Consider the following 17,628-nt stretch of genomic DNA (forward strand, 5'->3'; position numbering starts at 1 on the left):
GTCTCCAAACACAAGCAGCAACAACAGAAGAAAAAACATCAAAACTAAGCTCGATATTTCTCTAATCGTTTTGAACAAAGCACGTGTCGCAAGGATGATTATGAGAGTCTCCAGTTGAACTTAGAACAACGGAATGAAAATTGAAAACTTCCTTCGCGGATGTTAATATGATAAGCTCACTGATTTTCTCATTTCACTGTCACTCAAAAAGGGATTCAGCCTCAGACACATCATCCAATGGTCATGCAGAGAAGCAGAGCGTTCGGGCAAGCCGAGCCCCGCCCACTGCCCACAGACCGCCAGACACAGCCTTTAGCCAATGACTCGTCTGGTTTCGCTGGAGTGGAACAATGTACTCTCAGCTCTAGATATGCACAGCTCCAACCCTGTTTAAAGGACTGTGAAGCTGCGTGAATCATTGAAAAGATGTTATACTTCCTCATACCAAGTGCCTGTCAACCTTCCACTGATCAAACTGATTTCGCTTTCCATCAGATAGAGTGCTAGCATTCGAATGAAATGGAATAAAGCCTGTAAATTGAAGGCAAACCAGTCCAAAACCTGGTCTAAAATGCCACTTTAACTAGATTTAGTCAGCGTACAAAATAGGGCGCTGCGTTTCTTAACCTTCAGTTAATAACCACTGCTCTAGAGGTAGCAACTAAGGTGGCATGGCATTTAGTGGGAGTGGCAGTTGTCACCCAACACATCTGCCAGTGGGTGTGTCTTAAAATGGCGTTAGTCAAGGATCCGCTCAGTGGGTCCACATAAATTGCTTCCCTGGAGAGGCCAAAGATCTCAAGTGTACTCGTAACTCAAATCATTGCTTGGTCCATGTCTCCAAAAACTCTTAACTTGGGATACCGTCACTCTGTCTGTGGTTCCTTCCAAATCTTCGAAAGTGCAGCTATCTCCTGCCATGCCAAATGCTTCTAAATACTATATTTATGACTGTGTATCTTAGCTGCGAGCACATCAGCCAGCTCGTGTTCTCCGATCCAATCAGCAGTGGCTTATCCCCTCCTCTTCTGGGCCTGCAGCTGCCACCGCAGTAATTCCCATACATTTATGTCTAGGGAGGTCTTGGAAACAATCCACCGGTCCACCAATGGCAGCCAACACTGGAAACATTAGCCCTGACCTACGATTACACTATTAACATCTCGTCTTGTCACTCTTTGCAATGGTGCTTTTAAGGCTGAGGTTTTCCAAAGACTATCTTGACAAAAGTTTTAACATAAATGATTATTTTCTATTTTTAGATATTTGTTTATTTTTGTTTTTTGCTAAACAGGCCCCATCATCAACATCCTGTCAAAAGGAGCTTCACAGTCTTGTCATACACTAGGGAATGATTAATAGTAACTTTCCAACCAAAGATAAACTAGTGGAAAATAATTCTATCATATATTTGCGACTGTCATTTACAACTAACTCGCAGTCTGCCACAGCCCACAAAGCCGTAAAAGGAGAAAACCTCCTCTTCCCGGACCAATGAGAGAAATGGTTGCCTTTGAGTGGGATACACCAGTCCACATTTCTTCCTTTTACAGCAATTCCCTAGCACCACCAAAAAAAAAAATGTTATGGTTGTCAGGTCTCAAGAGCACTAGTGTGGTTGCTTCCTTTCCCTTTAAGGAGTTGCTGCTCACAAGGGACAAACTTGTGTTTCTGTTCACTCATTCCCCTGAAAATGTGTCAACATTAAAAAAAAATTAACTCATTCGCTGCCATTGACAGGAATAGACACTAAGCCTGAGCGATATATCGTTTAAACATCGCCATCGCGATGTGTGCGTGCGCGATAGTCCCATCGCAAAGACGTGCGATAGTTTTTATTTTTTTTAATCCACATACGCCTTGCTTTCTGCTCTGCGCACAACCTAACACCCTCCCTCTCCCAACTCTTTGAACCTCACCATCACTGGAGCACTTGCTAATTAAAGTTAACGATGCTGGTTGTCTTTGATCTTGCCAAAGAAGCGGACATCACAGCGCAGCATGTGTCAATTATCGTTTAACTTGTTAAACAGTTTCTGCAAGGAAGCTGCTTTGGAATGAATGTGTGTGTGTGTGTTGAGACGTTCGAGACATATATAATAAATGCCAGAAGTGATCATGAGGAGTTTGTAATTTTCTACATGTCACTCCAAGAGTCACAGCTAAGGTAGATAAACAGAAGTATTTAATAAAGCCAAGCATTTTTCTACTACAGTACTTTATTCTTATTCAAAAATGATTTGGTTGATCATAATTATTACATTTGAAGTGCTTAAAACCATTTATATGTATGTATATATATATATAACCAAGTTGCAGTGGTCTGATGCTCCTTCCATTTCAATATGATGGCTTGCACAGTGCTCCTTGAGATGTTTAAAGCTTGGGAAATCTTTTTGTATCCAAATCCGGCTTTAAACTTCTCCACAACAGTATCTCGGACCTGCCTGGTGTGTTCCTTGGTTTTCATAATGCTCTCTGCACTTTAAACAGAACCCTGAGACGATCACAGAGCAGGTGCATTTATACGGAGACTTGATTACACACAGGTGGATTCTATTTATCATCATCGGTCATTTAGGACAACATTGGATCATTCAGAGATCCTCACTGAACTTCTGGAGTGAGTTTGCTGCACTGAAAGTAAAGGGGCCGAATAATATTGCACGCCCCACTTTTCAGTTTTTTATTTGTTAAAAAAGTTTAAATTATCCAAGAAATGTTGTTCCACTTCACGATTGTGTCCCACTTGTTGTTGATTCTTGACAAAAAAATTACATTTCATATCTTTATGTTTGAAGCCTGAAATGTGGCGAAAGGTTGCAAGATTCAAGGGGGCCGAATACTTTTGCAAGGCACTGTACATTCAACATACGGTACATAAGGACTGTATTTGTTTATTATAACAATAAATCAACAAGATGGCATTAACATTATTAACATTCTGTTAAAGCGATCCATGGATAGAAAGACTTGTAGTTCTTAAAAGAAAAATGTTAGTACAAGTTATAGAAATTTTATATTAAAACCCCTCTTAATGTTTTCGTTTTAATAAAATCTGTAAAATTTTCAATCAAAAAATAAACTAGTAGCCCGCCATTGTGGATGTCAATAATTACTTACACAATGCTCATGGGTGCTGAAGCCTGTAAAATCAGTCGCACCCAAGCACCAGCAGAGGGCAGCAAAACTCCATAAAACACAATTAACAAGTGGGCATTTCACTCTACTGTCATTTAAATCTGTCTGAGCGGGACATGTGCGTTAATTGCGTCAAATATTTTAACGTGATTAATTTAAAAAATTAATTACCGCCCGTTAACGCGATAATTTTGACAGCCCTAATATATATATATATACACACACACACACACACACACATTTTTTAAAAATCATACTTTGGGGAAAAAGTGAGAAAAAAACATGTCTTATATGTATCTTTTTCCAATGCTAAATTGGAATAAATACATTGAGCACACACACAAAAAAATAACAATTTGGGGGGCGGGGTGCGCAACTTCACGGTTTTTCACTTATCGCGGCGGGTTCTGGTCCCCATTAACTGCGAAAAATGAGGGATCACTGTACACTGTGGTCATGGTGAGTCATCCAAAGTCTTTTCAAACAGCTATTCAAGTCATCTAGTGAAAATTAAAAAATATATCGCTATATATAATAAATATATAATTATTTTTTTTATATCGCAATAATACAATATCGCAAACCCCCCAAAAATTGCAGCAATAGTTTTTTCCAATATCGTTCAGGCCTAATAGACACCCAATAGATGTCAAATGATTTTGACGAATATTAGCCTAAGTTTTGCTCCCGATCCGATCCCGATCGTTTTAGTTTGAGTATCTGCCGATCCCGATATTTCCCGATCCGATTGCTTTTTTTTTTTTTGCTTCCGATTCAATTCCAATCATTCCCGATAATTTTTCCCGATCATATACATTTTGGCAATGCATTAAGAAAAAAATGAATAAAACTCGGAAGAATATATACATTCAACATACAGTACATTAGTACTGTATTTGTTTATTATGACAATAAATCCTCAAGATGGCATTTACATTATTAACATTCTTTCTGTGAGAGGGATCCACGGATAGAAAGACTCGTGACTTTGTATATTGTGACTAAATATTGCCATCTAGTGTATTTGTTGAGCTTTCAGTAAATGATACTGTAGCCATGCCCAAATGCATGATGGGAAGTGGAACCATGACTGTGCGTAGTGCTACCAATTGATATATCTTCTCTGCGTTGGGAAATAACATAAGGTGTTAAGAAAAAGATCAATTGCTACCTTGCTTCCCCATATTGCTTCCCATGATATTTGTGATTGTAAGGAGAGGGATTGTAAGGCTTTAGCCAATTAAAAAAAGGCTCCAAAGGCTGCCAAAATTCACTCTACTCATATTACGCTGCCTTTTATCTCTATATATAGGTAAAACGGCCCCATTACAGATTGAGCGCGACAATGCGTGAGTGGGTCGTGCAGCGCATGCATTAATTACGTTAAATATTTTAACGTGATACATTTTTAAAAAATTGATTACCACCGTTATCGGGATAAATTTGATAACCCTACCTTAAGCCTAAACTTAAGACTCTGGATGAGTGTAACATATTATGCCTGTAACGTTAAATACAATTAGAAAACGATTGAATTAAAAAAAATATATATATATGTATATATATATGAAAGAAAGGCATGGCCGATATTTTTTTGCCGATTCCGATACTTTGAAATTGACGTGATTGGACCCTAGTGACGTGTTCATATCATTAGTGTTCACTGTAAATGAGTTCATGGCCTTAAATAAATGTTTGTTTCTTCAGTGCCACAAGTATGGATTTTTTTCAATTGATGTCTGTGTTTCTGTAGGCTGCTGGAAATGCTGTGAAGAGGGCTTCGGATAATCTTGTGAAGGCTGCGCAAAAAGCGGCATTTGATGCACAAGATGACCAAGCAGTGGTGGTCAAGAGCAAGATGGTTGGAGGTATCGCTCAGGTAAGTCGAAGATGGAATTGTTGTTGATGCTATCTTGTGCAGTAGGCAAGGATCACTGATTATCTGCCAAGAACATCACAATTAACCAGTTAAATGCAATGTGCAGTGTCGGGTCTGATCAATGACAATCTGCTATTGGAGGTAAAACTTTGTACATAAGTAACTTGTTGTAGGAATGTGTTGTTGTAGCAAAAAATGCTACAAGAAACAATTTTCTATTTGGAGAAAAAGTAACTTGTAGATTTAGTAACCAGGTTGAAAAATTTGGACTGTACAAGTCGAAAGTTCTTTGTATTCCGTCTACAAACACAAGTTACCATTGCACCAATTGAAGTGGCAGAGAAGTGATTCGTACTTGTAAAGCTTGAGCGGGTTTGTTTACTTTAGAATGCCATTTTGACCAATCAGAAGAGCTTGACTTCTCAAAGCTTCCTACAACTACAAAAAAATATTTTTCACAAACCACAAGTTACCTTCCCACCAAATTGACCCCTGCAATTAAAAGTTTTGTTGCAACTACAAAAAAGTCTGCACGCACATTACTCTTACTCCAAATTGACCCTAACCCTCCATCCATTTGATCCTTGCAGCAATGCAGCTGTAGACAGTATGTACATCTACAGTCATGTGAAAAAATTAGGACACCGTATGGAAGCCTGTGTGTTTTCAAACCTATTTGGTCATATGCAGCGTTGTCAGTATTTGTAATCTGATTACTTTTTCAGTAACGAGTAATCTAACGCGTTCATTTTTCTACACCAGTAATCTGATTAGTTTCCTTACTGTCTCTGCATTACTATTTTTTCATTGCCTCATAACGTATGTAGAATAAAGAATATTGTAGTCATGTACGAAGAGCATTTTGAATAGAAAATGCTAAAATAAAAGGTTCCCGGCACGTGTTTCCATGACAACCTCTTAGCTATTTCCTGTTTTGGTCTCGCGTCACGTGTTGTGGGACTGAGGCAAGTGGACATTCGCGCCGAGTATTGAGACGTTGCGAGGGAATGTTGATCTGTGGATATCCATGGATGAAGGTGAGTATTTTTCCTTCATTCTTGAGGGTATCAGCAAAAGGTTGGACCCCCTACATGCGCGGGTGTTTCGTAGCTTTGCCGTAGCAACGACGGGCAGTCATCGCTCCAAGTTGTCAAGCTTTGTTTACATCATTTGCGTGTTGCACATTCATGCTGTGAGGTGATGTGTTCGTTTAGCATCTGTGGGATGTGTTGTAAGTCCGACTGAGTGTAAAGTGCTTAGTTGCCGCCACGTTTTGTGGCCAAATTGACCGCGTGTGTGTTGAGAGGAGTACTTCCGGGTTGTTAATGTGCACGGCTACACGCGCATCCGCGTCCGCCACCACCCTTGTGTTTATTGCACTGTACAATCCACTTGTGTGTTGTTGATTATTGTGCCGTCGCATTGTTTTACATTGGCACTGATATGCTGTTAACCATAACCCGAAATTCTGAAGTTTTGACATTAGGCTTGATCTTAGAGTTAGCGGGGTTTAATTGGTCGGTGGAGTTGATTTCAACGAATTCCAAGCAGTTTGTCAGATATTTGTTAGTTTCAGGGCTCCGGAGTGGCTAAGCTAGCGCGAAATTCTGATATTCCCCTTTAAATTCAATTATCGGAAAGTCAATTACATGTGATGACATTTTTCTGTTGTCATTCTTATGTTGAGGCGGCAAAGGGAGAAAAATGGGTAAAAAGTAACTGATAGATTACTTTTAAAGTAACTTAGTTACTTTGATAATGAAGTAATCAGTAAAGTAACTAGATTACTTTTTTGAGGCGTAATCAGTAATTAAGTTACTTTTTCAAGTAACCTGTGGCAACACCGGTCATATGGATATTTGATATCAATTAACAATCTTGAGAGATTCAAGTAGAACTAAACAATTAAAACTGAAAAAAAGATTTTTTTCTCTACTCATTTTACGCTGCCTTTTAGCTCTAATTATAGGTAAAGCAGCGCCATCATAGATTGAACGCGACAATGCGTGAATGGGTCGTGCAGCGCATGCATTAATTTCGGTATATATTTTAACGTGATTAATTTTAAAAAATTAATTACCGCCATTAACGCGATAAAATTGATAGCCCTACTGTAAGCCAAAACTAAAGACTCTGGATGGGTGTAAGACATTTTGTCTGTAATGTTAAATACAATTAGACAACGATATAATAAAAAATATATATATATACCCTAATTTTTGGACTATAAGCCGCTACTTTTTTCCCTCGTTTTGAATCCTGTGGCTTACAGTCCAGTGCGGCTTATTTGATGATTTATTTGGGTTAATAGGTAAAACTTTATTTGACAGCGGCATCATAAGACTGTCATAAGAACGTCATAATTACGACATGACACTATCATGGGCACTACTGAATGCTTATTACAGATGTCAATATGTGTCATGTGGCATATTATATCACTAACTCCATTTATGTCCAGCTGAGATCTTTTGCGTCCATTCAAAAGTGAGATAATTTGCGGGATGACACTAACTGACATCTATTATAAGCATTCAATAATGCTTATGACAGTGTCATGTAATAATTATGACAGTATTATGGCACCACCATCCAAGAAAATGTTACCAAATACAATAGCTAGCAATTAATGAAACAACTGGAACAGTAACTGAAGAAATAATTAGCAGAGAACATGAATTTTGATTGTTATTTACATCTGTAGTGCCGCAATGCATGCTAAGAGGAATGTTGGATGACAACAGTGTTGACAGCAGGTGGCAGCAGAGGTTGACTGTCTCCCCCAAGGGAGCAGTGATGGCCGAATGAAGTTTTTTGAAACAATAAGGCTTTGCAGCCAATTGGTTCAAAGCTTCATGGTCGTTCATTTGGTTTCATGACAGTCATATAATGCCTTTGTCAAATGAAGTGTTAGCAGTTGATATCTTTTGGTGTAAATATCCCATAATACAATAAGGACAACTGCGACTTATAGTCCAGTGCGGCTTATGTCGTTTTCATGTCAAATTTAGTGGCTGGCGGCTTATAGTCAGGTGCGCCTTATAGTCCAGAAATTACGGTATATTGAAAAAAGGCATGTCCGATATTTTTTTTGCCGATTCCGATACTTTGAAAATGACGTGATCGGACCCGATCAGATCACAGCTCCTTGCTGAATCACATCATTTTGTACCCGAGAGCTCTTGTTCATAAAGCCTTCGAAGCAAAGCAATTCATGGTTAGGGTACGATTCATTTCTCATCGAGCTATCGAGTTGACACTTGTCTCGGAGTTTAAACTTGAGCTTCCCTGACATGCATTTTTGTTGATATATTTGGTTTCATGCGTAAAACAATGTTAATTTTTGTTGTTTACCTGCAATTAAATCACTTTTTTTTTGCAGAGATAAAGAAAAATAAGATAAAAATTGATATGTGGAAGTATTTTATTAGAGAACTGAGTATTTAATGGGGTGTCCTAATTTTTTCACATGACTGAATTTTCCTAAGACAACCTGCGGATATGACGCAACAATAAATTTCGTTTTTTTGTCGTTGTGTTGCAGATCATCGCCGCACAAGAGGAGATGCTTCGCAAAGAAAGGGAGCTGGATGAAGCTAGGAAGAGGCTGGCCATGATCAGGCAGCAGCAGTACAAGTTTCTGCCTTCGGAGCTGCGGGAAGACGGTCAGGAACAGTGAGTAAATCAGTAGTGCAAATGGCAATCCATGGAATGCTCAGGACCTTTAACCAGCTACATGTAGAGAGGGAGAGAGATGAAACATCAACTAATTCCACAGCCATGATTCTGAATTTGTGCCTGTAATTAAATCATTGTCAAAGAAAAATGTGCTATAATACCAGTGTTTAACTTTGATACAGAAATAGATGTATAAGCCTTATAAGGTATGTCTGCTTTTTGATATGTACTGTACAATTATGTACTTTTCAAAATATTGAGCTCCTCATTTTTTTTTTTTTTAAATGTATGTCCGCATTTTGGACATGCCACGTGCCTTCGTTAAAAGTCATAAGATTTTATCAATAAATTCCTGCCAACGTAGAATTTCGACAGCTGAAAGTGAACACAATCTCTGCTCGATGAAAACAGAAATCTCTATGCAAAACATTTTTTTGTAAATGTGTCATGATCACATGGCAATATGAAATATTAATTAGTAGTTTTGAAATGAAAGCAATAACATTGCAATGGAAGCGTGGGAAAATATATTTTTTACAGATTTAGCTTTAGATTTTAGATTTATTAGTTACTTTCATTCGTATTTGACCTTTTTTTTTTAAATAAACAGTGACAGTATTTAGTCTTGAATTATGATAAACAGACTGGTTGAAATTGTGAGACCATAATATTTAACGTCATATTAACTGTATTTGGATGTGAAATGATTAATTGAACCTTTGCCAAAGTATTGTCTGCATAACTAATGAACTTTTGGGGAATCCCTCTAATGGTATAGTTTACGGTTATCTGTCTATGCATTACTTTTAGGTTACATAATGCTTTCCCTTTACTAAGATTCAAACTATTTTTGCCAGTCTATAATTATTTCTGAAAGTGCCTTTATATTGAATGTATCAAGTCATTGAGTAATTAATAAACTCCTGATGCCTGTCATTTATCCAACAATGCACTTATTCACTTCATTAATTCAAGAGAGCATCATTTAAATTCACATTTTAAAGAATATTTGGCACAGCTATTCCTACTCTAATTTTAAGTCGCCACTATTCTTTCATATGACTTTGTTCTCAATGTAATACTGGTGGAAAACAGTAGTATGCAATGGTGTACTGTAAGAGCTATGTATATGCAATAAAGCCAGTTTTCATTGAAACGCTTGACTTTCTTGTTTTCATGTATTATACTTTTTGGTTGGGTATAAGTCACCTACCGCGTGGTATAATTAAAGGACCAATTTGCACTTCAATTATTAATTAAATGACCATAATAGATGGATAGACATTATACAGTTTTTTGGGGAAGTGCTTCTAACCCGATTCTCAATGGTTAGGCCAAGATTTTTTTTTTTTTTTTCCTTCCCAAAGTTGATGCTTAGTTCATTATGGTTGTTACTGTTTTGATTGTTTTTATGTGTACTTGTCTGTAATCATCCTACACGAAGGTGTACTTGCGTGTACTCGTACTACACGTAAATGTACCTGCGTGTATTTGTACTACACCTACGTGTACTTGCGTGCACTACACATACATGTACTTGTACTTCAAACGAGTGTACTTGTGCATACTCGTCCTACAAGTACGTGTACTTGTACTACACGTACTTGTGTGTACCACACTTATGTGTACTTGCAGGCCCAACACATACGTGTACTTGGGTGTACTCGTACTACAAGTACGTGTACTCATACTACACTTACATGTAATTATGTGTACTCAAATTACACGTGCATGTACTCGTACAACAAACGAGTGTCCTTGTGTATACTCGTCCTATAAGTCTGTGTACTTGCGTGTACTCGTATTACAGGTATGTGTACTTGTACTACACATGCGTGTACTTGTACTACACGTGCACGTACATGTACCACATGTGCATGTACTTGTACCACACGTACGTGTACTTGCGTGTACTACACTGACGTGTACTTGCGGGTCCTACACGTGTGTGTACTTGAGTGTACTCGTGCTACAAGTACGTGTACTCATACTACACGTACGTGTACTTGCGTGTACTCGTGCTACAAGTACGTTTACTTGCTCTTCAAGTATGTGTACTTGCGAATTCGCGCGCTTCAAGTACGTGTACTTGCGTGTTCGCGCGCTTCAAGTACGTGTACTTGCGTGTTCGCGTGCTACAAGTACGTGTACTTGCGTGTTCGCGTGCTACAAGTACGTGTACTTGCGTGCACTCGTATTACAGGTACGTGTACTTGCGTGCACTCGTATTACAGGTATGTGGACTTGTACTACACGTGCGTGTACTTGTACCACATGTGTGTACTTGCGTGTACTTCACTGACGTGGACTTGCGGGTCCTACATGTGTGTGTACTTGAGTGTACTCGTGCTACAAGTACGTTTACTTGCTCTACAAGTACGTGTACTTGCGTGTTCGCGTGCTAGAAGTACGTGTACTTACGTGTTCGCGTGCTACAAGTACGTGTACTTGCATGTTCGCGTGCTACAAGTACGTGTACTTGCGTGCTACAAGTACGTGTACTTGCGTGCTCGCGTGCTACACGTACGTGCACTTGCGTGCTCGCGTGCTACACGTACGTGCACTTGCGTGCTCGCGTGCTACACGTACGTGCACTTGCGTGCACTCATGCTACACGTACGTGCACTTGCGTGCACTCGTGCTACAAGTACGTGTACTTGTCTGTACTACACGTACGTGTACTTCGGTGTACTCGTACTACATCTACATGTACATGCGTGCACTACACGTACGTGTACTTGTACTTCAAACAAGTGTACTTACGTATACTTATCCTATAAGTACATGTACTCGTACTACACGTACGTGTACTTATGTGTACCACATTTACATGTACTTGCGGGCCTTAGACATACGTGTACTTGCGGGTACTACACGTACGTGTACTTGAGTGTATTTGTACTCCAAGTACATGTGCTCATACTACATGTACGTCTACTTGCGTATACTCGTATTACACGTACGTGTACTTGTGTGTACTCATGCTACAAGTATGTTTACTTGCGTACAAGTACGTGTACTTGCGTGTACTCGTGCTACAAGTACGTGCACTTGCGTGTACTCGTGCTACAAGTATGTGTACTTGCGTGTACTCGTGCTACAAGTATGTGTACTTGCGTGTACTTGTATTACAAATATGTTTACTTGCATGTACTCGTACTACAGGTACTTGTACTTCTGTTACAAGGACGTGTACGTACGTGTACTCGTGCTACAAGTACGTGTACTTGCGTGTACGTGGGCTACAAGTATGTGTACTTGCATGTACTCGTACTACAGGTACGTTAACTCTACTACAAGTACATATGCTTGTACTTCAAACGCGTGTACTTGTATTACAAGTGCGTGTACTTTTACTACAAGTATGTGCACTTGCGTGTACTTGTATTACAAATACGTTTACTTGCATGTACTCGTACTACAGGTACGTGTACTTGTGTTACAAGTACGTGTACGTGCGTGTACTTGTTTTACAAGTACGTGTACGTTCGTGTAATTGTGTTACAAGTACGTGCGTGTACTTGTGGTACGTGTACGTGCGTGTACCTGTGGTACGTGTACGTGCGTGTACTTGTGGTACAAGCGCGTGCGTGTACTTGTGGTACAAGCGCGTGCGTGTACTTGTGGTACAAGCGCGTGCGTGTACTTGTGTTACAAGCGCGTGTACGAGCGTGTACTTGTGTTACAAGCGCGTGTACGAGCGTGTACTTGTGTTACAAGCGCGTGTACGTGCGTGTACTTGTGTTACTCGCGCGTGTACGTGCGTGTACTTGTGTTACTCGCGCGTGTACGTGCGTGTACTTGTGATACAAGTGCGTGTACTTGTGTTACAAGCGCGTCTACGTGCATTTACTTGTGTTACAAGCGCGTGTACTTGTGGTACAAGTATACAGATCAGCATAGCAAAGATACCCAAGCAATTTCTTCAGAAACTGCATTTTCTAGTTTCTGATTGAGATGCAATATTGGTAGGATGACGCAGCTTGATTCTCCATTGCGAATCACTTATCTGGGAGCCCAAATGGGAAGGAATTTTCATTCTGGTTGCTTGATTGGTTGATTTTTAGCCACCAATTTTACATACTGCTCATTTAACTACGGATTGGTTGTCTACCGTCGTCAATGGCAGACAATGAGCCAGCCTCACTATAAAACTGTCGATTCCAAATCCTACCATTACTGATTTCTGAAGGAGACTTATGAGTAATATTTTTAACTGCAGCTGTCCTAGAGCCCGCCGCATTCTGGTCGGCAGGCCAAGTCCTTTCACACTGAGCTGTACTGCCAATTTAAGGCGCACTTCCACCCGTGTACTATTTCATTCAGATGTATCCCAAAGTTGAGCTGTTACTATTTGTACATTTATGTTAATGTAAGATAACTAAATTGAAAAACACTAGTCAAACTTTTGTCTAGATTTGATATTTGTTAGCTAGCTAGCTAACAATGTAAGCAAACTTGTTTGAATAGTGAGATGGGAATTAATTTATGTATACATTGTTTTATTGCTTTTTACATGATGTGCATTGTTTCTCAAGTTACTAAAGTACATGGCAAGAATGATAATATTTGGGGAAACTAATGCACTGTGGCCACAGACAGACCAGACAGGATCCAGCGTCACGCACATAGAATGGACATCTGTCACTGACTAAATATGGGCAAGGTCCACAGGCGGACCTACAGTGGAAAAAGTGCGGGGGCTCACTCACTTGGATTTTCATCCTCAAGATTTCCAGCTCGCCGGCTCTCCTGTCCTCCCTTGGTCCTGTCACACTGCGCCGAGTCCGATTCTGTTGAACTAACTAAACAACACAACCGGAGGAAACATGGAGGCCATCAAGAAGAAAATGCAGATGCTGAAGCTGGACAAGGAGAACGCCATCGACCGGGCGGAGCAGGCTGAGGGGGACAAGAAAGGAGCGGAGGACAAATGCAAACAGGTGATGATGCCGCCTTTTCTCGAAAAAAACAAAAACAAATGTTGACTGAGTTGAGCAAGCACTAAAAGGAGCTTTTGCGGCATTCAAAAAGTCAGTGAATAGAAAACACAGTAACTGATTTACTTGTAAATTTAAAAGAAATACAAATACAATTTTTAATTAATGTCATTATTATTCCTCCTCGACTGCATGTTTTCTTTATTTTGAACGTGTTCAGTTTGTGCGCACCTTTATAAAATCTACAGCAATGCAGTTTTCCATAAACTGTACTGTACAGCTCATTTTCTCATTGAAACAGTATTGGACATAAGTACAAATAGAATAGAAAAGCCCTTTATTGTCATTGTACGGTTTTACAATGAAATTTTGCAGCATCTTCCTTTACAGTGCAGGACAAGTAAAAAAAAATCTTGAAAATGGTTTGCAAGAATAAAGAATAAAATCTTAAATAAATATAAAATATGTATGAGGTAGTCCTATGTTCAGGCAATGCAAATAATTGAAGGAAGTAGCAGCAGTTGACAGTGAAGGCATTGAATATTGCACAAGTAAAAATCTTGAAAGTGGCTTGCAAGAGTAAAAGTATCAAATCTAAATAGTATAAAATATGTATCAGGTAGTCCTGTGTTCAGGCAGTGCAAATAATTGAAGTAGCAGCAGTTGACAATAAAGGCACTGAATATTGCAGATTAATATTGCACGTAAATAAGTATTGCACATAGAATAGGGTTAAGAGATAATGATAAAACTGATATGCGAAATGCTCAACATTATATCATATTTAACGATTCATGCATGAATTATAATTTTCTTAAATGTATTCATATAGGGTGGGGGTCTCTAATGTGCGGCACGGGGGCCATCTGCGGCCCACGGGACAGTGTTTTGTGGTCCCCATTTAAAATCCATCTGTAGGATTAGTGTTTCCCGCATGTTTTGTGATGGATAATAAATATATATATATATATATATATATATATATATATATATATATATATATATATATATATATATACAAAGTTTTAAATAAATTGATAAATTAATTGAAGGGGGGTCAATACTTTAAATAGTAAAAGATCAAAATATTTGTTTTTTTAAAAATCACAAATAAATGAGTAATAAAAATATCCAGTGATCCCACGGTTAAACGGGACCCGAGCCTGCCGTGATGAGTGAAAAACCGTGAAATAGCGCCCCCTACCCCCCCAATTTTTTTTTTTTTTTTTTTTGTGTGTATGTTCAATGTATTTATTTGGATTTATCATCGGAAAGAGATACATGTAAGACATGTTTTTTCACTTTTTTTCACCAAAGTATAATTAAGGAAAAATATATATATTTATTCATTATATTTAACCATTTCATGCATAAATTAGGATTTATTTTTCTTAAATCTTTTTTAAAGTTGTATAGGACAGTACTCTCAAATATGCGGCACAGGGGCCATCTGCGGCCCATGGGACAATGTTTTTCGGCTCCCATTTAAATCCATCTGTAGTATTAGTTTTTCCCGCATGTGTTTTCCATTTTGCGTAAAAATTGATAAATTAATTGAAGGAGGGGGTCATTTATTTAAATAGTAAAGGATGAAAATTTGTTTTTTTTTTTTTTTTAGCAATGAGTAATAAAAATATCCAGTGATCCCGCGGTTAATGGGGACCAAAAAACGTGAAATAGCGCCCCCTCCCAAAAAAAAAAAAAAAAAAAAAAAAAATTTTTTTGTGTGTGTGTGTTCAATGTATTCATTTGGATTTACATTGGAAAGAGATACGTATAAGACACTTTTTCCCCCAGGTATCATTTTTTAAAATTATATTTATTCATTATATTTATTCATTTCATGCATGAATTGTGATTTATTTTTCTTAAATCTTTTTTATAGTCATATGGGACAGTGGTCTCAAATCTGCGGCACGTGGGCCATCTGCGGCCCACTGGACAATGTTTTGTGGCCCCCATTTAAAATCCATCTGTAGTATTACTGTTTCGCGATGGATAATTTTAAAAAAAAGAAGAAAAAAAAAAAAATATATATATATATATATATGTATACTAGGACTGTCAAACGATTAGAATTTTTAATCGAGTTAATTACAGCTTAAAAATTAATTAATCGCAATTCAAACCATCTATATTATATGCCATATTTTTCTGTAAATTATTGTTGGAATGGAAAGATAAAGACACAAGATGGATATACACATTCAACATACGGTACATAAGGACTGTATTTGTTTATTATAACAATAAATCCACAAGATGGCATTACCATTATTAACATTCTGTTAAAGCGATCCATGGATAGAGGGACTTGTAGTTCTTAAAAGAAAAATGTTAGTACAAGTTATAGAAATTTTATATTAAAACCCCTCTTAATGTTTTCGTTTTAATAAAATTTGTAAAATTTTCAATCAAAAAATAAACTAGTAGCCCGCCATTATTGATGTCAATAATTACTCACACAATGCTCATGGGTGCTGAAGCCTATAAAATCAGTCGCACCCAAGCGCCAGCAGAGGGCGGCAAAACTCCATAAAACACAACAAGTGAACGTTTCATTGTACTGTCATTTAAATCTGTCTGAGCGGGGCATCTGCGTTAATAGCGTCAAATATTTTAACGTGATTAATTTTAAAAAATTAATTAACGCCCGTTAACGCGATAATTTTGACAGCCCTAATATATATATATATGTACACATAAATCGTTTTTGATAAATTGAAGGAGGGGGTCAATTTTTTTAAATAGTAAAAAGATGAAAACATTTTTTTTTTTTTTTTTTTTTTTTTTTGCAAATAAAAGAAGCCACGAGTAATAAAAATATCCAGTGGCCCCTCGTTTTTTGTGTTTAAAGGGGACCCACAGCAATAAGTGAAAAACCGCAAAGTACACCCCCTCCCCCCAAAAAATGATTTTTTTGTGTGTTCAATGTTTTTATTCAGATTTATCATGGAAAGAGATACATATATGCAGAGGTGGGTAGAGTAGTCAAAAATTTTACTAAAGTAAGAGGAGCATTACTTCAAAATAATATTACAAAAGTAAAAGTAGTCATCCAAAAATGTACTCAAGTACAAGTAAAAAAGTATGCAGTGAAAAGAATACTCAAGTAATGAGTAAAATTGTAACTGCTTATATTTTTGTTGGATTTTTTTTTTTTTTTTAAAACAATGGTATTTTTTTCTGAGCAAAGTTATCTATATGGACTGTTGTTATAATTATACTGTACAATAACCCATTATATAGCCACATTAAGCCAAAGAAATAAAAATAAATAAATAAATAAATCATTGAATTCCGACGAGAGACAAAAAAAAAAAAACATAAATGAAACATTATTTGTCCAAAGAGCATGACTGCCCTCTGGTGGGGAAAATAGTTCCTAGTTTGAATTAATCATTCCTTCATGATTCCTATTATGAAATTAAAAGGATCATATCTCTGGTTTTCCAGGGTCAATTGGTGCCAAATAAAAACTGGGAGAGAGGTTTAAATCCGCGCTTTCGAGTCATGTTGAGGACAGCGCTCAAAGTCAAATACTTCATTTTTTACAGTGCTTTAAAGACGCCACGTGATTGAACAGGCTGGCGTGATCATAGAACGGCAAGCTTCAGTCTGATTGGTATAATAGAGTCATGTGATTATTGTTGCAACGTCTCGTTGGTGAAATTGGTAGAGCTACTCTTGGCATCACTGGGGGAAAAAAAAAATCTAATAAATAGGATCAAGAGGAAAAATGTAACGACTCTTTTGTAGCCCAAAGCAGCGGAGTAAGAGTAGCGTTTTTTTCTTCACAAATCTACTCAAGTAAAAATAAAAAGTATGGTTTAGAAAAGCTACTCTTAGGAGTACATTTTTCTCAAAATGTTACTCAAGTAAATGTAACAGAGGGCATATAAGACATGTGTTTCACTTTTTTCCCCAAAGTATATTTTTTAAAAAATGTATATAGATATTAGGGCTGTCAAACGATTAAAATTTTTAATT

At 37.7% G+C, this 17,628-nt stretch overlaps 2 protein-coding genes across 7 annotated transcripts in view; both read left to right on the forward strand.

Moving 5' to 3' along the window:
- The window catches only part of tln1 (talin 1), a 131,840-nt gene extending 121,986 nt beyond the window's left edge, over positions 1 to 9,854 (forward strand). For all 4 annotated transcript variants that reach the window (XM_057818300.1, XM_057818297.1, XM_057818299.1 and 1 more), the window contains 2 exons: positions 4,895 to 5,020; positions 8,565 to 9,854. In XM_057818300.1, coding sequence (XP_057674283.1) covers positions 4,895 to 5,020; positions 8,565 to 8,699 — 261 coding nt within the window. In that variant the 3' untranslated portion in view covers positions 8,700 to 9,854. The remainder of the gene's footprint in view (positions 1 to 4,894; positions 5,021 to 8,564) is intronic.
- A 3,541-nt stretch (positions 9,855 to 13,395) lies between these two features.
- Positions 13,396 to 17,628, forward strand: part of tpm2 (tropomyosin 2 (beta)) — a 31,773-nt gene continuing 27,540 nt past the window's right edge. The window contains exon 1 of one of the 3 annotated variants that reach the window (XM_057819275.1): positions 13,396 to 13,641. In XM_057819275.1, coding sequence (XP_057675258.1) covers positions 13,528 to 13,641 — 114 coding nt within the window. In that variant the 5' untranslated portion in view covers positions 13,396 to 13,527. The remainder of the gene's footprint in view (positions 13,642 to 17,628) is intronic. The other 2 variants (XM_057819276.1, XM_057819277.1) reach the window with 2 other exon arrangements.

This window comes from Corythoichthys intestinalis, chromosome 17 (genome assembly GCF_030265065.1).
Source record: "Corythoichthys intestinalis isolate RoL2023-P3 chromosome 17, ASM3026506v1, whole genome shotgun sequence".
Taxonomy (NCBI): domain Eukaryota; kingdom Metazoa; phylum Chordata; class Actinopteri; order Syngnathiformes; family Syngnathidae; genus Corythoichthys; species Corythoichthys intestinalis.